The 19,674-nt window shown below is 37.0% G+C and overlaps 4 protein-coding genes and 1 long non-coding RNA gene across 5 annotated transcripts; 3 read left to right on the forward strand and 2 right to left on the reverse strand.

Moving 5' to 3' along the window:
• The first annotated feature begins 304 nt into the window (after positions 1-304).
• LOC111446202 (probable magnesium transporter NIPA9) lies at positions 305-3,531 on the forward strand. The gene is made up of 9 exons (XM_023084919.1): positions 305-598; positions 885-983; positions 1,303-1,432; positions 1,597-1,685; positions 1,870-1,926; positions 2,018-2,076; positions 2,425-2,545; positions 2,671-2,819; positions 3,022-3,531. The coding sequence occupies exons 1-9, from the start codon at positions 488-490 to the stop codon at positions 3,239-3,241; spliced, it is 1,035 nt and encodes a 344-aa protein (XP_022940687.1). The 5' UTR covers positions 305-487; the 3' UTR covers positions 3,242-3,531.
• Positions 3,532-5,497: 1,966 nt separating this feature from the next.
• LOC111446203 (cytokinin riboside 5'-monophosphate phosphoribohydrolase LOG8) lies at positions 5,498-7,786 on the reverse strand. The gene is made up of 7 exons (XM_023084920.1): positions 7,128-7,786; positions 6,923-7,020; positions 6,783-6,813; positions 6,565-6,664; positions 6,355-6,425; positions 6,135-6,278; positions 5,498-5,833 (listed from the first exon to the last, which is right to left on the reverse strand). The coding sequence occupies exons 1-7, from the start codon at positions 7,239-7,241 to the stop codon at positions 5,741-5,743; spliced, it is 651 nt and encodes a 216-aa protein (XP_022940688.1). The 5' UTR covers positions 7,242-7,786; the 3' UTR covers positions 5,498-5,740.
• A 2,281-nt stretch (positions 7,787-10,067) lies between these two features.
• LOC111446201 (protein IQ-DOMAIN 1-like) lies at positions 10,068-12,373 on the forward strand. Its single transcript, XM_023084917.1, has 4 exons — positions 10,068-10,854; positions 11,008-11,235; positions 11,326-11,439; positions 11,515-12,373. The coding sequence occupies exons 1-4, from the start codon at positions 10,552-10,554 to the stop codon at positions 12,193-12,195; spliced, it is 1,326 nt and encodes a 441-aa protein (XP_022940685.1). The 5' UTR covers positions 10,068-10,551; the 3' UTR covers positions 12,196-12,373.
• On the reverse strand, positions 11,794-14,484 carry LOC111446204. The gene is made up of 3 exons (XR_002711037.1): positions 14,353-14,484; positions 11,982-13,796; positions 11,794-11,885 (listed from the first exon to the last, which is right to left on the reverse strand). It is a non-coding gene; the product is annotated as an uncharacterized LOC111446204 (long non-coding RNA).
• Positions 14,485-18,360: 3,876 nt separating this feature from the next.
• LOC111446482 (glutaredoxin-C6-like) lies at positions 18,361-19,400 on the forward strand. The gene has a single exon (XM_023085318.1). It carries the CDS (start codon positions 18,474-18,476, stop codon positions 18,879-18,881), a length of 408 nt encoding a protein of 135 aa, XP_022941086.1. The 5' UTR covers positions 18,361-18,473; the 3' UTR covers positions 18,882-19,400.
• Positions 19,401-19,674: the final 274 nt, after the last annotated feature.

The following is a 19,674-nucleotide window of genomic DNA, read 5'->3' on the forward strand; positions in this document are numbered from 1 at the left end:
CCAATTTTGCCCAAACCAATGGGCCTCGCGTCCATATTAGAAATGGGCCCTCAATTCCATGTCAATTTTTCTACTCAAATTGTAATTTAGATAAATGACGCTATTCATAATTCAACTAATTAAAGATGAAAAAGAGTTGAAAAATAGGCCAAAGACACAAAAAAAGGTAAAAAAAAAAAAAAAAAAAAAGGCCACATCAGCCAGTAACCGGTTGACACGTAGCTGCCAAAGGACTGGAGGGGCATCTGATCCGCACGTGATTAGCCCACCGGCTTTCATGGGGTCGTGGCCTGGTTTAGTGAGAAATGAACAAGGCAAAAAGAACAAGGCAAAAAGAACAAATTTTTGTCGTTGGATGCAAAGCTTTGACGTAAATCTCAGTTCATCCTCAAACCTTGCCGTACCCTTTTCGATCTCTTGATTTCTTCTTCCCAATTTCCTTTATTTTCTTCTTTTTTGTTTCGATTATCGGCCTTTCGGGAACCAGATGTGGGAGCCGATTTGTTTAACTTTGGCGGCCGCCGCTGGCAACAACATCGGCAAAGTACTGCAGAAGAAAGGCACCGTCATTCTTCCTCCCCTCTCTTTCAAGCTCAAGGTTCGGTATCCCCTTTTCTTTTCAATTTTGTTTTGTCCATGTCAGTGGTCGTTGTGATTTTCTTGACATTTCCTTCTAGGTCATTTAATTTCATGCGATTCGTTTGTTCTCTTCTCCTCCCTTCAACTGCCATGGCTAATTGTATTGTGTTTCATTGATGTTCATCTTCTTTGATTTTCAATTTGTCTTTACCCTTGAATTTCATTAGGGATTTGGGCTGTCGAGATGATTATAAACAATCCTTGAATGAGTTGATGAATTCCCTCTGATTGACTGTGTTATATAGGTGATTAGGGCTTATGCTTTTAACAGAGCTTGGATCATAGGTTTTCTGATGGATATATTTGGAGCCGTGCTAATGCTGAGAGCGCTATCCCTCGCCCCTGTAAGTCCTTTATTAAGCTACTTCACCCTTTCCTTTTCAGTTGTTTGGTCGGTATTGCATGATTAATTCTTCAAGTTATTGGACGCGTATGTTGTTTTTTCTAAGATCTAAATGAACTAGGGTTAGTGTATATTATCTCTCATTGAAATCCCTGGCAATTTAAATGTTTCATCTGTAATTTGATGTTGCAAAACTGGTTCACAGATTGCTTTTTTTCCCAAGATTCATACCTCATAGGAAAATTTATATTCTGTCAATGAATCTTGAGCTGATTTTCTTCTACGTAATCTGCTCGTCCTTTCTAATGACTGTCTTTCAGGTATCTATTATTCAACCAGTTTCTGGATGTGGGCTTGCCATCCTCTCTATATTTTCACATTTTTATCTGAAAGAAATAATGAATATCGTCGATTGGATGGGGATTACGCTTGCTGGCATTGGCACCATAGGTAATGTAAGTTCATATTTGTGTCTTTAATCTAATCGTCGTTTTAATCTTTTTTTCCCTTGCATTTCTGTAAATGTTCATTTGGTGTATCTCAGGTTTGCTTCTGCCTTTATATGTATCTTTATGTTCCTTCCTAGTACTGTAATTAATTTAGTTCTATTGTAGGGGTTGGTGCTGGAGGCGAGGAGCAAAAGGCCTCTGAGATATCAATTTTCCGCTTACCATGGCTAGCATTCTTCATTACCATCTTGTTTGTAGGTATCTTATATTATCATCACCTGATGTTTTGTAGAAATCTCTAGATAGGGCTGTTTGAGTTAGTGGTTTTATGGCCTTGCTTGCAGAAACAATATAACATTCTAATAATTTGTAAATTGAGCTGCAAACGGTGAAAGTGCTAATATCTCAATGCGATTGGATACATCTATATTTTAACAGGTTCTTCTTAATGGATGGCTTCATTTCTACAAACGTCAAAGGAGAGAACAAGAGTTGGTAAATTCATTGCTTTTATGTTGATCTTTCGCTGGCCTTAGTGTCCTCCTCAAAGAATAATATGTCATAAGCATATCTGTGTCTATTGCAGATGGAATTTGAAGTTGTTGAAGAAATAATATATGGTTTGGAATCAGGCATTTTGTTCGGGTACTACTTTGGCTTGCACTTCTCGACTTTATTAGATTACATATCGTGCAATTATTTAGGTTGAGGATGAATATTAGGAATTAGAATTTTGCTTCACTGTGAGGAATTCTGGCTCCTGTCTGGTTTCTAGCATATCCTAGTTTGTTTCATTTTGACAAGAAAATGAAAAATGAAAAATGAATTTTGAATAGCTCTATCATTATTATGGTTGTTTGCGTACTCTCCAAAGTGTCCACGATTTTCGATACCTGGAGAACTATTGCTATACGACGTTTTGAAAGGGAAACAGCCAATGAACTTTTTAGTTTTATGGCAGCAGTATGACACGATTAAAACGTGCAATTGCAGGATGGCATCTGTAATATCGAAGACCGGATTCCTATTCTTGGAGCAGGGCTTCCACGAAATATTAGTTCCTATATGCATCCTTATAAGTATTTGTTGCAGTGCTACAGGATTTTACTATCAGGTAGCTTGAAATGCTTGGTAATTTGACTTCTTTACAAAACTGTTCTGCATTTAATGTTAACTGTTTATCGACAACGTTCTCCTATGTTCTTCAAATTCATATTAACTATGTCTTTTCTTTAGTAGACTCGAGGACTAAAACATGGGAGGGCCATTGTAGTATCTACATGTGCTGCTGTGGCGTCTATTATTACTGGTGTTGTTGCTGGTATGCTTGCTTTGGGTGAAGAATTGCCATCGTCGCCAACCGCTCGCCTTTTCCTTCTGCTTGGATGGTAAACTAGAAATTTATATCTGTTCTGTGCTCTATGCATTCCCACATCAGTACCTTGGCTTAATAAGGAAAATTTACAAATGCTTTCCAAGTATGTGATAAATGAATGCATAATTCCTTATCATTTTCAAAGGGTGATTATGTGATGGGATTAGAATTTTGGTTCGTATGATGTACGATTAAAGAACAGTTACTTTGTACAGGCTGCTAATCATCGTAGGAGTTATTCTGCTTGTGAGTTCGTCACGACTGATCCGACGTCTTACGTGGCTGTACCGTCGTTTCAAGCAAAGTGGCACCGATAGGAACTTTGGGCATAGATCTGGATCATCTGTCCGTATAAGAGATTCAAGTCCAAGTGCTATCATTCAGACAACCACGTTACAAAATTTGCTATCTTCGAAAGCGAAGGCCGACTCTTGAAGAACATGGAGACGGGTGATGTATAGATACTAATGTGGGAGATCAGGTATGAACATATGCCGATCTGGGTTGGAATCTGGCAATGCTCTTCACTTTCTGGTGGTGGGTGTATTTAGAGTATATCTTCTTTTCTTAGGTTCCACATTTTGTGAAATCCCCTTTGGTTGTTTCAATGTTTAAGAATAATTCTTAATATCCAATTACTCCACTGTTCATGTTCATGTCATGAGTTGAAGGACTTTTTGAATTGAATCTAATTGTTTGGATCTCTAAAAGCTTCAAAATTTGAAGTCGTTGTCCGTTTAATTTCATTAGGATTCTTGCTTGGAATTCTCTTGGCGTGTGAAGAGACAAATTTACCATTTTTTTATTTAAATTTGGAGGTGGGTCCAAATTTGAAAAAACAAGCTTCTTCCCTCTCATCCTGTTGGGGGATACATAAACGAGGGCATCGAGAAACTCTAAGATCTTTCTGTATGGTTGATCAAAGGAGGACTAATAATACGAAGTTTGGTGCACGACTTTCAAACATTGATAAGGTTGTGTACAAGAAGGCTAAGAAGACTAAGAATGACGTGGTTGAGGGTACTAAAAAATGACACCAAGAGGAAGAAGAAAAGTCATAAGAAGAATGCAAATTGACTACGTTTGATTAAACGTCTTGACTGTCGTACAAAGATTCTCCATCGTTGTGTGAAGACGAGAAAGATGTTCCTATATCAAATATCTAAAGTATAGAAAGTCATTCATTTTCGAACGTCAGAAAATACTTTGGTCCAAACAATCGAGTTTGTGAATACGGATGAATCGAGAAGCACCCAAATAAACAAATAAACAGGATTCAAAGATGGACCAAAGATTAAAACTAAACAAAGTTGAGAAACAAGAGAGTTTGTGAATAAAGATGCAATAATGAGGAGCGCACTGAAAGGGCATAATAGAGCCAATAATGACAGAAGATAATGAAAAAGAAAGAAAAAAAGAGTGTCAACATCGTTGACAGAAAAATGCACTACCAACCAAAATGCAAAAGAATAGTATTATGAACAGTCCTTTACTTTTCAAACTCAACTTCTCTTCTGCTTCTCTGCCTCTGCTTCTCCTTCTGCCATTTTTCCAAGTTTATAATAACCAGCTTTCTTCTACTTGGATCACTAATGATTCAAGCATCCAAGAACTAATAACACTCACCAGTTCATAACAACACAGCTAAGAAAGATCTGCAGGTGAAAGGACAGAGTTGAGGGAGATGGATCCATAATTTGATAACCCCATCCTTTTATCATCTCCATTATTGCAAACAAACATGTGTAGCAGCGCAGCAAGCAGTTGTATAGGCTGTGGGGACTCATTGCAGAAACAAAGTGTCCCCTGAAAAGGAAGGAATTAACAGCCAAATCATTCACTCACTCCACTGACTGCTTTGTTTTGCCAACAAATCTTTAATGAAAGATGAAAAGAACAGAAAAAAATGTGGAATCCAACCAAATGCATGCAGCATTCAAGAACACTTCTTTCCCAAGCTTTCTGCTCTAAATTCCTTAGTTTATGATTCTTCTAATCGCAACCAGTCATGTGATTGATAGCAAGAATTTGTGGTAGGACGACTGGAAAGATGCCTACCCTACTCCTGAAGCGTGAATGGAGATAACCTGAAAAACCCATGTGACACTTTGGCAGACTGACTTCAGGCCATGCTACTCAAATAAAGCTAGCTTATGATGAACTGGATTCACAGGGCTGACAGACACAGCATTGGGTTTCTTATATTTTTGGGACCGTCTACTTCTATTTGTCAGTGTATTAACATCTGGGTACGTGAGATCTCTCTAAGGTTGTAAAGAAAAACGAAGCATTCCTTATAAAAATGTAGAAACCATTCCCTAGCAGACGCGCTTTAAAACCGTGAGACTAACAGTGATACGTAACAGGCCAAAGCGGACAATATTTGCTAGCGGTCGGCTTGGGTTTAGCTTCTAATAGAAGAAAAGATTTGATATCTTTTTCTTCCATCCTGTCTTATATAAGAAGCTGAATGATGAGATGGGTTCAGTATTGGTGCTATTAACTCAGATATATTCTCTTTTGTCCTAACAGAGCACAAGAAATCGTATCCATTCATTTTCAAATTGAAAGACAGCTGAAGTATCTGAATCGTTCAAAATAAGAACAATAAGAACAAGAAGAACAAGTTGAACTGTTAATCAATCAAGACCTCAATCCTTTAACTCTCCTAATCAAGTGCACTAAGAACAATAAGAGCAAAGAAAGTTCTTCATTAATAATGTTTGCTTTTCCTTTTAAGTCCACTAGAGATGATTGCAAACCAAGCACTTTGTAAACAGAAAGAGGCATTTATTAGAATTCCAATCACAAAGAACACAAGTACACAATGATGAACCACTTATGGCCCCATCAAAACAGTTTCTCAATCATGATTAAAAATGATGATGGAATGACATCAGGAATCTGAGGGGAAGTTTCAATACCGCTTATCGGTCATGGTTTATTTTCTTGGCTAGGATAATCCCCGAGGTGCTCCGTTCCCCAGCTTTCGTGGGGAGCAACGTGTTCACGAAAAGGAGTGTGTTCCTGGATGAAATGAAACCGAAGTTATCAAATCAGAATCAACACGGGTTTAGAACATAGTTTTATGTAATTCTTACTAGCAAAACAAAAAGTTATGGAGAGGGAGCAAGTGTATAATCGCCATTTCTTATGAAACCGAACGCCTAAATCAATTCTAGAAGTCAACACAAAATGTTCGATTATACCCCGGTAGAAGCATCTAGTTATTGTGAATCTCTAAGATATACCAATCACTTCGTTCTATGTTTATTTAGTTCTCCTATATTGCTTTCAGCAAAAATTGGAGTAGGAGGGTGTCACATACCTCCATTTTTTCCATTAGTTCCTTTGCTGTTGGAGCAGATATCACAATTTCTCGAGCAACGGGCTTAATGAAACCTTCTACCACGCCATTATCAAATAGTGCCAACAAAGAGTTGTAGTAACCATCAACATTAAGCAGGCCAATCTGTGCAGAGTACAAGCTTAACAGAGTTGGTTTACATTGGATCCTTAACCACAGAGTTAGCACAGGTTACACTTACCGGTTTCTTGTGGATACCGAGTTGCGCCCACGTTATCATCTCCAACAGCTCTTCCATAGTCCCATACCCTCCTAAAGCAAACAAAAACCTTATACAATCTATACATCTAATCCTCCAATCTAATGAATAAACAGGACAAAATGCAGCAACTATGAACGACAATGTAGAACCGAGTATAAAGTTGTTGCCATGGATTCTCCATAAAATTACCAGGAAGAGCAATGAAAGCATCGGATTCTCGAGCCATCGCAGCTTTTCGTTCATGCATGTCCAAAACTGTTCTTACCTCTCCCACAGTTTCCCCAGATATCTACCAAGATCATCCAAGACAAATTACCAACCAATATGTGATCATTTCCTTTCTCATAATTTACATGGATAGAAACAAAGAACACTAGTTTAGCTTAGATGAAGAATCAAGCATGTACCTCATGAGGCATCAGAGCTTTCGGAATGATCCTGCATGTAAAGAGAAATCCATTAATGTGCACTTCAAAAACGTTAAATTCTTGCATTATCAATGAAGGGAATAGAAAAGAAAACAGCCCAAATTATGATTCTATCCTACCCAAGAACATGGCAGCCTCCATCGTATACAGTTTGTGATATCAAGCCCATCAAACCAACACTTCCCCCACCGTACACCAAATCAATCTTCCTCTCAACCTGTAATTCACTCCATTAAACTAAACGGGATCGATGAAATAAGAACAAAATAGCTTTCAATGAAGCATCGGCGAAGAAAAAGTGAAATGAACGCATAACGAACAAACCAGTTCATTTCCCAAATCAAGAGCGGCATCGCTGAAGACTTTGCGATGGCCAGAGTTGCTGCCGCAGAAGACGCAAACCCTCTTGAACTTGCTTTTAGAATTACTCTCTTCCATTCAAAATCGAAGCTATTCTCAATATGATTCGAAAAGAAACATTGGAAAAAGGCAAGAACTAACAAAAGGGGTAGCGAAGAACAAGAAAAACAGCAGCAGAAGAAGAAGCAGAAGCAGAAGTATCTTCTGCAGATTATATCCTTCTAATCGGCGAAGAATAGGAAGTCTTCCCAAAAATGGAGCAACAAAACAAAACAAAACAGAATTTCAGGACCATTACTCAAAAAGACAACAAGGGCCAAGGCGGGTTTCGATGATCCTGAACAAATGGAGAGAAAAACGGCAACTAGAGTTGGAAAAATCAATGGGATTCCTTATATACCAAAGCACGAGCAGCAGCCCATCTCCATTTTGTCGCCTATCAGAATCATGATCATCGCTATCACTCTAAATACTTATAAACTATAAACCCTCAAAATTAAAAGTAATTGAAATTTAAAACAGATAAAAAAGGGAAACAACTCGCCAATTTCGCGACTCGAATCGCTCCAAAATCATTATAAAAGCCAAGTCTCGATCGGAGATGATAGATGTTTGAGTTGACTCAGCATCGATTAGAATTGGGTCCTTTTTTCAGTGTTTAATCGGACCCATTTACACTATGATAATCTTGGATTAACACTTTGACATTCCCACGCTATCATTTCTTATTGGCTCCTCTGCTTTACATTTAATTTGGCTTCTTCCTTTCTTATATGGATTCTTCCTTTTCCCTCTTTTTTTATTTCCTTCTTTTTTGTTCTTGCTGATCATCAATAATTACTACACACACAAATCATTGTCCTCATCTCTCTGTTTGCAATAGATTTCATAAAAAGGAATGGTAGATGTTTCTTTATATTTAAATATCCATCATTTTTTTTTATCATATGCTCAATAATTCATACAATACTTCATCCTGTCACATCATGGTGTTTATCGAAAAAAAAAAAATCTTATTTTTATCAAAGATTTAAAAATAATTATAAACTACAATTTAATATTTTTCGTGATAAAATCTCGAGTGTCAATTTCAATAATGTTTTTTTTTTTTAATAAGAAGGTAGAAAATATAAACATATAAAGATTGAAGTGTTTGTCGGCATGCTAATTAAAATGGGCCTTAAATGCAATGTGTACTAATAAAATAAAATTAGGTAAATGTTATTAATAAATATAACATGATTTATTGCTACGTATATGATTATGCTATTTAATGCATTTTTATTTGGAAAAAAAGTACTAATAAATATCCATTTTGTCTTTCAATTTCAAATATTATACTTGGTTGCATGTATATAGTGTACGGACAAATTGCGCTCATTTGATATTAATTTATTTTATTTTTTAAAATTTTAAAACGTCAATTAGGTTTAATTTTAAATAAATAATTATTTAAATTATTTGCTAACGGTTTGCTCTCAAATTTTGCTAGAACGATGAAAATTTTTCAATTCATATCACGTATTAATATAATTTTAAAAAGAATTTATTGGTAGTGTTATAGTAAGATTCAAATATTTACGGATGTAATATATTTTAAAATGACAAAATATTATTAAAATGAAGGTCAAAATTGAACAACATGATATTTATTTTCTCAAAAAAAAAAATGACATTACAAACAACAAATTATTAAAAAAAAAAAAAAAAAAATCGATATTAGTGTCGGCAATGTTTATATCATCTATTTAGTCAACTAGATTATTTAGGTTAAATTAAAAGTGTTGGGAGAAAATTATAATTTAGTGAATATTATTTAAAAAAGTTAGAAATAATGTATTATTTATTAAAACAAATATGGTATTGCAAAATTTATTTGGAAGAAAACGAAAAAACATGTGGCATTGGATTTCGCGTTATCTTGACGATTGGTCGTCCCAGATGTCACCAGCTCGCCATCCAATTGGGCATCCAAGATGTACCTTTGATATATATATATAATATTATTTTTCTTTTTTTTGAGACTTCAATTAAATATAGTGATATTTACATAAAATATATTTGAATTTTGAAATGGTTTTACTTTTTTACCTGTGTATCGATAACGACAAAATGGGCATTTCAAACAAACAAACCAAGTCCGCAAGTCAGACTAAATTATTTGTTTTTTTAGAATCAATTTGTTGATTGACGTGGAATAAAATTTAAAAAAAACACACACAAAAAGATTGACGTGGAATAAAATAAAATAAAAAACACAAAAAGATTGACGTGGAATATAATTTTGTAAAATAAAGAACGGGAAATTTTTAAAAAAATATGCAATTCTGTTTTTTTATCCATTTTTGTTGTTTAGGTATTTTACAGTCGAATCATTTCTTCATAATCTTGACAAAAATAAGGATTTTATGAAATAACTAAAACATAAGACGTCAACTATTTTTTATTATTATTTTATGCAAAACTCAAATATTCATCTTAAAAAAAAAAAAAAAAAACCAGTACATTAAAATGAGGCTTTATACAATATGGTTCGACTTTTGTAATAGTCGAGAAAAAGTAGACAAAAAAGTGAACTATTTTTATTGTGTCAATTTACACTATTAGCCCACATGCAATTTTACTATTAAACGAACTAACAATAACTAATCTCTAATATTAATAAATATCTTATTTATTGAGTTAGGTTCGAATCAATAATATTATTTTATATTTATGTAACATCTAAATTAAAAAAAAAAACCACATACCCTATCCTATGTCGTACAAAAAGTACTTTCCACGTCAAAATTCAAATAATTTTTTTAATGAAATAAAATTTAATTAAAATGTGAAAAAAACGAAACACAAAAGAGAATAGTGAAATATAAAAAATAGAACAGAAGTAAAACAATGATTTAAAAAGCATTGGATTCCAAAGTGGGGACTAGATCGGACGGTGGGGATTCCCCGAGAAGGAACTAAAGAAGAGGGCATTAATAGAAGTATGTTTAGAGGAAGATTTGTCAGATTGGAGGTTTTGGTATGTAGCCGTGCCTGCCAGCGTGACTTTTCATGGATTTTTTCTTTTTGGAAATCGTGGGGTTGGTATCGTTAATAATGTAAAACCCCAAGGGTAAAAAGGGAATCTTGAAATGAAGCGGGACAAGTAGGCGTATGCGAACTCCATTGTTGGGCATTTGAAATTCAAATGCGAAGCTCTCGTTGGTTGTTGTGGTAGAAGCACTTTTTTGTCTCTCTCACACGACACGACCCACAAAGTTTTTGAATTTTTGGATTTCAGTTGCAAGAGAGTGACATTTTTCTTCCCTTCCCCTACACAAAAAGCCTGCAACTTTTCTCCTCTTTAAGTTTTCACTATTGATATCCCTGTTTCGTCTCTGATTTCATGGGGGGTTCTGGGAAATGGATGAAGGTTCTTATAGGACAGAGGAAGTCTGATAAGGAAGACAATGTGAGCAAAACTAAGAAATGGAGGCTATGGAGGAGCCCTTCAGGGGATTTGACCTCTGCTTGGAAGGCTTATAAAGGGGCACATAAGACAGCTTCTGAAGGCTCTCATTCTCCTCGAGCCCCTGATTCTTTCACCGTCGCTGTCGCCACCGTCCTCCGTGCTCCGCCCAAAGATTTCAGGCTTGTTCGCCAAGAATGGGCTGCAATTCGGATCCAAACTGCATTTCGCGGTTTCTTGGTACAACTCTTACTTGTTTGATGCCATACTTCTCAAGCTTGTTAGTGTTAGATAGTTCCATTTTCACTTCAAATGGCAGCTTTTGTGAGTCTTTGAACTTAGATTATGTCAAGTACTTTACTGATTTGTTAGTGGAACTTTTTGGTTTTGCAGTCTAGGAGGGCTCTTAGGGCGTTGAAGGGAGTGGTGAGGCTTCAAGCTCTGGTGAGGGGTCGTTTGGTGAGGAAGCAGGCAGCTGTTACCCTGAGGTGCATGCAGGCTTTGGTTCGAGTTCAAGCTCGAGTCAGGGCTCGTCGTGTGAGGATGTCGGTCGAGGGGCAGGCTGTGCAGCAATTGCTTGATGTACATCGCAGCAGGGCTGATCTCTTGAAGCAAGCTGAGGTTATTATAATACAAGGAGAGACTATCATTCTGATTTTTGCACTTAAAGATGGCATTGAGAACTAAAGAAACAATTTGGTTAATTTGCAGGAGGGTTGGTGTGATAGCAAAGGGACATTGGAAGATATCAAAGCTAAGTTACAAATGAGGCAAGATGGAGCATTTAAGAGGGAGAGAGCCATTGCATACTCTCTTGTTCAAAAGGTATGGACGAAATTAGTTTTTCTTTAGAGAAAGCATGTTACAGTTTGGTTCTTATGTGTATCTTTGACTGTCCAGCAATTGAAGGCAACACCAAGCTCAACCTTGCGAACGGATGCTTCGGTTTACGCTCTTAAGAATTATAAGTTCGACAAGAACAATTGGGGATGGAGTTGGTTGGAGAGATGGATGGTGGCGAAGCCATGGGAGACGAGGTTGATGGAACAATCTCGCACTGATTCGATTGAAGTCACTCCACCTTCAAAGAGCTGTACAGAGTCTGTTTTGTCTAAACATTCCAAAGCTTCTGAACCAAGTTTGGTGAAAGTTCGGAAGAACAATGTATCAACTAGGATATCTGCTAGACCTCCCTCAAGTGGGCAAGCTCGTTCTTGTTCTAGCCCAAGTTCTGATTTCTGGTATGATGAGAGCTCTGCTTCATCTTCAATCTGCACATCGACGACTCCCGTTTCAGGGCATGCTTTCTCAACCATAGAAAGAACAGATAACAGCAGTAACAGTAGGCCGAGTTACATGAACCTTACCGAGTCAACAAGGGCGAAGCAGAAGACAAATAGTCACTTATCGCTCCGAATTCAAAGGCAGTCCATGGATGAATTTCAATTCCTTAAGAAGTCGGCAGCTTTCTCCAATGGGGATTCTAAGAGCAGTGCTGGCTCTGATTCATCAGTCAACCCCTTCAAGCCATTGATGCTGCCAACACAATTGGGTAAGAATGGAACAAAACTAAGGTCATGAGCAATAAGATAGAGGCCTGTTTCTGGTCATTCTAGAAGAAGAGTTCTGCACTGCCTTATTTCTTAATTCCTTCCATCAAAATTGTGTCTCACTAGAGAGAGTTTGTATTGTTTCGAAGGCCACGTTGAACTAAAACAACCTGCAATGTCCAATGGAGAATGGCTCGTTCTTTGTATTATAGCTCTTGTTGGTCTTTAGTTATCCATCTTGTCTTTCCCACTTATGCACATGATCTTTAGAACAATTAGCCTAAGCTTTCAAGAAACATACATAATCTTCTTTTCTCATAGTTTTGATGATAGATACTTGCATTCAAACTGAAAGCAAAACATTCTGCTAATTGAAATGGCTTAATGTGCGAAGTCCTAAACCACAGAAATAAGAACAATAGACCAGAAACGACTTAGCCTGTTTTAGATATGGAAACTTCTTCTGAAGATCATTGGTATCTGATCTGATTGACCAAAGTTGTCGATCACTTCTAGCAACTTCTTCCCGACTTCGGGATGTCCAGCAACTAAATATACAACAGAGGGCAAAGTGAACGCCGTGGTAGCTGACCCAGCAACAAGTAGGGTGTTCGTATGTGACTGCACTGATGTAGAGTCCGGAGTGAAAACATTCCTTCATACCGTCTTTTGAACCTCCAAAGTTACGCTTCATTCTCTTGTCAACAATCTTGTTAAGCCGACCATTCAACTTCTGATTTGTTCGGTCAACTTTCCCGTCCATGGTGAATGGTATTCTCTTCAGGACTTGTCTAAATGGTTCTTCGAGTATAAGAACAAGTAGTCCCAATATGATAGATGGACGGATAAATGTATGAATGGATGAGAATGGGGCATGTCAGAAAGTGAACGGATAATGGTAGGGTCGGGGCATGGAAAAAAGGATATGGGAATAAGAGAGTAATTGAATCAAAATGATGGAATGATAAGGCTTATAGATTGTCTCAGTCTTGACCCACTTTGTCATGCAGATAAAACCAGAGTGGCCCAAGACCAGCCATACTTTAGTTAGCTGATAGGATTGGGAATTGGACATTTCTCTAAAAGAAAAGCTTGGGGGGTCTTTGTGAATTGTGAAACGTTCGTGTCCAAACTTAAAATAGAGTGGAATATGAAATTGTTCTTAGAACTTCTAATATATCTTATCTTAATCCCTCACCACCATTTCTAAAAAGTAACCAATTTGACTTCCAATATGCTCACTTGCATATTTTCAAGGCCGCACAATCAATTTATTCAAAGAATAAAGGAACTAAAATGGAGTTTAATCCGAGCAAAATCAGTATCATTCACAGAGAAATAAATTGTTTTTCTATCCCCCTTTTGACTAAAGTTTTCTTTTTCTAGAAAACTTCATTAACGCTTAGCGATCTGTAAAAAACAAATTTTCCAGCTTTAAAAAACATTTGAAAGCAGTTTTTCTTTTCCCTCGTGATTCGGGGTGTGTCGTTTAAAAGTGTGTTCTCTTCTCTTTTTGGAAACTGTGGGCGCAAATATATAAAGCAAAAGAGTAGAAATGGTGGAGAACCATCGTGGAAAGAAAACTAACTTGGTAGTTGGTAGGCCCTGCTCTCGGATTCAACATTTCCTTTCCTGTAGAAAAAAACAGCACCAAAAAGGAACTCTAATCAGTCTAGAAGACTTCCAATTTAATGCATCCAAGTTTTAAGAACATTGAAGAACCAATCACACATGCATCCAATGGACATCGTTTCCAATTCCCTTCCACTCACCACCGTAAGCGCAACTATCAGTCATAAATTATCACCCAGAAACCCCTGAGGTAGCCAATTCCCCAAGATCCGAATAGACATCAACGAAACCATGCATTAAATAGAGCATGCGCGTAAGAGGGAGCCATATATGGCAGACGCAAACACAAATGTTAGATTCCAAAAATTTCAAACTATAACTTCTCGATTTTCGAGTAATCAACACCCAGCGCTCCGACACTAGATTCGTGTAAACATACAATCTCTTACCGTTTTCCCTAAAACTCGCCCTACGATACCAATAGTTACGGTAGATTCGTCAAATCGTTAATCAAAAGCGAAAGAAAATCCACATGATATAACAGCGATCCATTTATTTTCTGTAAATACGAAATCAGAGACCTAAACAAATATATCAATGATGCCGGAGAAATTACCAAACTCTCGAAATAGTAAGTATCAACACCGAGACACCGCCAGCGGCACATTGCAATGGCTGTCAAAGTTCTTCTTCCGGCGACTCATCGGAAATTTCAGAGAATAACCATAGTAATCCTAACAGGCCAACTCAAATTCAGTATCTTTCTTGGAAATCAAATAACGATCGCAGAGATTGTTCAGAACATTAATATGGGCCTCGGCCTCAGATTTAGTTGGGCTCAATTTAATCAAAAATATCAAAGCCCAAACTCTCGAAATGTTGGGTCCGATCCATTCATCCAACGGCCCATCAATAATATGAAAAGCATGATTAAAATATATTATATATATATATATTTTAAAATATATTAATATTTATATCTATTTAGCTTATGAATTTTAAAAGATAATTTTATATTTAATAGATTATTGACGTATTGGTATAAATTTTAATTTTTTTTAATTAAAAACAATGTGGATTATATTTGCAATCTTTGTACACTATTAATTTAATTAAAGAAGCTAATATTTAATATAAAAAATAAAAATAATAGGGTGGGTGCAAAACTGGGGCTGCAGAAACCCGATGCGTACCACTTGCTTATAAATTCCAAATGCATGCAATAATCTTAGACTTACTTTTTATTTAATAATTATGAATAAATATTATTAAAAAAAAACACACATAAAGACAAAGTACCTTAAACGCATCACATGCATTTCCATAACCTTTCCGAATATGAAGAGACCCTCCTTCCTTCTTTGTCGTTTTCTCCTCTTACTCTAGCTTCACTCTCAACGGACTTTGTATTGCGAATTCTAGTCACATTGTTCGGGTTAAACATAAAGTTGGATTTGTAGATGAACACGACTCTCCACAATAATATGATATTGTCCACTTTGAACATAAGCTCTCATAGCTTTGCTTTGGACTTCTCAAAATGTCTCATTCCAATGGAGAAAGTATTCTTTAATTATAAGTACGTAATTATTATCTAAATTAGTAGATGTAAGACTTTTATCACCAGGGTTAGATTACCGAATTATTTTTTTTAAATTATCCATTGTATTAACTACTAAAATTTTATAAAATTTAAATATTAAATATTTACGTGTTACAAATCTTAAATATTATAATAATTTAAAGTTTACATAAATTTTCATTAAAAAACAAGAGGAAAATGGAATTCTACTGTTTGCCACACTCCCACGTCACCCGATTTTGATCGGTGATGGAAAATCGGAGCACCGTTGGAAGGGGGGGCTACCGGCTACGTGGGGGACGAGAAGGGAGGCGGACAAAGGTTTAGACCATTACGTAAGCGGGGCCAGGCGGTGATCTGTGACTGTCATGTCAGTTCGCGTCACCCATGTGTCATGATAGCCAGTCAACGACTTTAATTTACCTATCCGAAAATAAATACATTGGTACTCTATAATTCTATTTATATAAATAAATATATTTCGGATAATTCTGTGTATATGAATGGGGCACTATCCAACGGCGCCGACAGATTTAAGGAGAGGCGAAATGACATGAAAGCAACCACTGAGAAACACTGGCGTCACGCGTGTTTTCCGACACTGTTTGTAATGGGGCCATCGACCCGGATTCCATATCCGGGTCATGGGATAAGCCCACCCAATCGATGTCTTGGTGCCCTAATTTCGATAGACGAGGACAGTGAATGTAATCTTTGTCACCATTCTCGTACAGTTACTATAGAAAAATCTCTATCCTCTTATCCTCTCTTCTCCATCTTATTTGGGGTTAATAGTCGCACAGATTTAAACGTGTCTGCCTCCCCTCTCCAACTGACACACCACTCGTTAACTGGCTCTGATATTATTTGTAACAGTTTACCGTTAGCAAATATGGTATTTTTTTAATTTTTTCTTCTGGGTTATCTCTCAATGATGTAAAACGCATCTGATAGGGAGAGATTTTCATGCTTTTATAAAGAATTTTCGGTTCTCTTCTCCAACTGATGTGGGAACTGACGCATGGAGATAGAAGTAATGAAAACGAGGACGGAAAATGTGGGGTAAACTAGATTGTGTGTGACACATTAATGAATGCAAAATGGGAATAATACTTTGTAATATATAGGATGATGTAGTGTGACGAAGGAGCATGGTTTGGGTATTTTTAAATTTAGTCACAAATAACTATGGGCGAGATGGTGATGTAGAAATTTATTATTTAAAGAAGTTGTGGGGTATTATAATGAATAAGGAAATGTACTGGGGTAGGAACATGATTGGACATAAGAAAAGGGGTGGAACTGGAATTAATGTAAAATACAGAACGAAATTAATAATGGTAGCTTTTGAGTGTAATTGTGGGGCTTCCAAATTTAACGTTTAAGGTGGGTTTATTTATTAATTATGATTATTATATTTTTTTAATTACTCGGAAAACTGAGGATCTTTTTTTTAATTTAGGGGTGTGGGGCCCACCAGTGTTTTGATCATCTCCTCCACATATGGCAGACACCGCAGTGGCCACCATCAACGGTGGAATTTAAACGTGGACTTTATGGGTAAAGGTCCACGTCAGCCTCATAAAATTTTACTGCCCATTTTTAATTACCATGGCTGGGAATGCACGTGGCGTAGTGAAAGGTGGGGTATTTTATTTATTATTTATTATTTATTTTAGGTCCACGATTTCTCCATGAGCAGAGGGAAGTAAATGGGGTGGCCACGTGGAAGGAAAGGATCGTCATGGTGACGGGAGAAGTGAAGGTTCGCTCCCATGATTATGTCATGGGAGTGGGACCCGGTGTGACTGGTCAGCATGTTGTCCACGTCAGATGACATTTTTTTCTTTATATAAAGATTATAATATAAATGACTGAAGTGGCAATGGTAGAGGGTTTTATCTTTTGGTGACGTCAAGGTGCAATCTTACCATTCGACGTCTAAGTCAAAGTGACGTCATGGTTATTTACTGCCCATGTGATCCTCTCTCCCACGCTAATGCATGGGCAAATATCCAGTACATTTGAACCACATTGTATATCAATACACCCCAATTATCCCACGCGCCTCCTTCCATCGTGTTATCCACTCGATTCATCACCCATAATTATAATTACTCACAAACCCAACCAATCTATCCAAGTTCAACCCACCAGTCACGACCCGCTAAGTCGAAAAATCGGGCTTTCTTTTTTTATCAGTAATAGAATTAGTTTTGACGTTTTAATTCAATTAACCCAAATCTTGTTTTACCTGACAATCATACGTGATAGATCCCACCTCGGTTGTAAAGATAAATTAAAGCATTTCTTATAATAATGTGAAAACCTCTCTCTAATAGATACATTTTAAGATCGTGAGGCTGATGACAATATGTAATGGGTCAAAACATACAGTATCTATTAGCGATGGGTTTTGGCTGTTACACATGGTATTAGAGCTAAACACCGAGCAATATCATATCGAGAATAATGACCCCAAAGGGGTGGATTTTGATATCCCACATTGGTTGGAGAGGGAAATAAAGCATATTTTATAAGAGTGTGAATACCTGTGATGTCCCATATTGGTTGGAGAGAAGAACAAACTACCATTTATAAGGGTGTGGAAACCTTTCCCTAGCAGACACGTTTTAAAGCCTTGGGGTGAAGCCTGAAAAGGAAAAGCTCAAAAAGAACAATATCTGCTCGCGGTGGATTTGGATTGTTACAATACCTCTCTCTAATGCATTTTAAATAATGAAGTTGACAACGATAAGTAATAGATCGAAGTAGACAACATACGTTAGAAGTGGGTTTCGGTTAAGGTGGTAATTTTGTGATTATTTGGATGGGAGCGTGTTAGACACGCGCTAGAGGTGAGTATTGTAGAGGTATAAAGGAAGTCATAGTTTGTGAAGAGGAGTGGGAAAATAAAAAATAAAAAAATAAAAAGAAATAAAATAATTGTAAGAATGAAGTGGAAGATGAAAGAGTGATGTAAGCAAAGGGCACACACTGTCCACTCTGTTTTTTTTTTTTTTTTATAAAACCACTCCTCCTCTCCCTTAGTCCCCGCTTCCACCCCACTTCCTCGTTGACATTATTCGCTTCTTTTCTCTCTCTTTCTCAATTTTTTTTATTCCGTTACTTTCTCTCTCTAAATCCCTCCGGCGATGCAAGGCCTACGACGCTGCTCCAACGACCTCCTCCTCCTCGACCTATCTCCGCCATCCTCCGTCCCCTCCACCGCCTCCCTTTCCATCGACGTTGCCGAGTCCGCCGAGACACGAATCCGTCGCCTCATCTCCGAACATCCAGTCATCATCTTTAGCCGCACTTCTTGTTGCATGTGCCACGTCATGAAGAAGCTTCTCGCCTCTATCGGCGTTCACCCTACCGTCATCGAATTAGACGACCACGAGATCGACGCTCTCGCCTCCTTCTCCTCCACCACCCCCGCAGCCGCTCCTGCCGTCTTCATGGGTGGCTCCTACGTCGGCGGCCTTGAATCCCTCGTCGCACTCCACCTCAGCGGCCACCTCGTACCTAAGCTTGTCGAGGTCGGCGCTCTCTGGGTATGACTTTGAATCACCCACATCCCTTGTAATTTCAATTCCAATTTATATCATTGTAATTTAAAAAAAAAAAAATTAAACAAATAATGGATCTATGGTGTTGTTGTTGGTGGTGAAATCAATAATTAAAAACCCCGATGATGCTGGAGAAAAGGAAATTGGGAAGAATAATCCCGGTACGATGGCGGCGAGTAGGCTATTTTAGTATACTCGCGAGATGAGGCATGACACGTGGTCGGATGAGGAAGATGAAATGAAAGCAGTAGGACTGGTGGGTCCCACGTAAATTATTAAGTAATCAGCACCGTTGAATATGTAGACTTTTGTATTTATACTTATACACTACTCTTTTACTGCTTTGAATATATTTTTTTTTACCGTTATGCAAGTTAATCTATATAATTAAGAGAATCTAAGTAGGGTTTAGGGTTTAGATTAAGAGAAAAATGAGTAATTAATGGTATAATTATTTAATTTTGACAATGACGAGGTAACGGTGAGGGAATACTTACTGTACTTGAGATATTCTGACAGCAATTTCTCCAATAATTGAAGAAACCCTTTTTTATTTATTTATTTATTTTATTTTAAATATGTATCCCAATAAGGAAAAGACCAATAAAGGGTGATGGAGTATTAGGAGGTGATAATTAAGGGTAATTAAGTGGGTCCCACAGCTTCCACTATCTCTAATCATTTACATTTAAAATAAATTAAAGCTAAAATTAAATTAAACTCTTTTTTTTTTTTTTTTTTTTTTTTTTTTTTTTTTTTTTTTTTTTTTTTTTTTTTTTTTTTT

This window comes from Cucurbita moschata, unplaced genomic scaffold, assembly GCF_002738365.1.
Source record: "Cucurbita moschata cultivar Rifu unplaced genomic scaffold, Cmos_1.0 Cmo_Scf00008, whole genome shotgun sequence".
Classification (NCBI taxonomy): domain Eukaryota; kingdom Viridiplantae; phylum Streptophyta; class Magnoliopsida; order Cucurbitales; family Cucurbitaceae; genus Cucurbita; species Cucurbita moschata.

Bases quoted from the DNA above. Each gene is read 5' to 3' on its own strand.
- LOC111446202 (XM_023084919.1), top strand. From the start codon at position 488: ATGTGGGAGCCGATTTGTTTAACTTTGGCGGCCGCCGCTGGCAACAAC. The intron at 984-1,302 runs GTAAGTCCTTTA...ACTGTCTTTCAG, and splicing joins GAGCGCTATCCCTCGCCCCT to GTATCTATTATTCAACCAGT. The intron at 1,686-1,869 runs GTAGGTATCTTA...ATATTTTAACAG, and splicing joins TCTTCATTACCATCTTGTTT to GTTCTTCTTAATGGATGGCT.
- LOC111446203 (XM_023084920.1), bottom strand. From the start codon at position 7,241: ATGGAAGAGAGTAATTCTAAAAGCAAGTTCAAGAGGGTTTGCGTCTTC. The intron at 6,665-6,782 runs GTACATGCTTGA...TGATCTTGGTAG, and splicing joins AAGCTCTGATGCCTCATGAG to ATATCTGGGGAAACTGTGGG. The intron at 6,279-6,354 runs GTAAGTGTAACC...TACTCTGCACAG, and splicing joins TCGGTATCCACAAGAAACCG to ATTGGCCTGCTTAATGTTGA.
- LOC111446201 (XM_023084917.1), top strand. From the start codon at position 10,552: ATGGGGGGTTCTGGGAAATGGATGAAGGTTCTTATAGGACAGAGGAAG. The intron at 11,236-11,325 runs GTTATTATAATA...GTTAATTTGCAG, and splicing joins ATCTCTTGAAGCAAGCTGAG to GAGGGTTGGTGTGATAGCAA. The intron at 11,440-11,514 runs GTATGGACGAAA...TTGACTGTCCAG, and splicing joins CATACTCTCTTGTTCAAAAG to CAATTGAAGGCAACACCAAG.
- LOC111446482 (XM_023085318.1), top strand. From the start codon at position 18,474: ATGCAAGGCCTACGACGCTGCTCCAACGACCTCCTCCTCCTCGACCTA.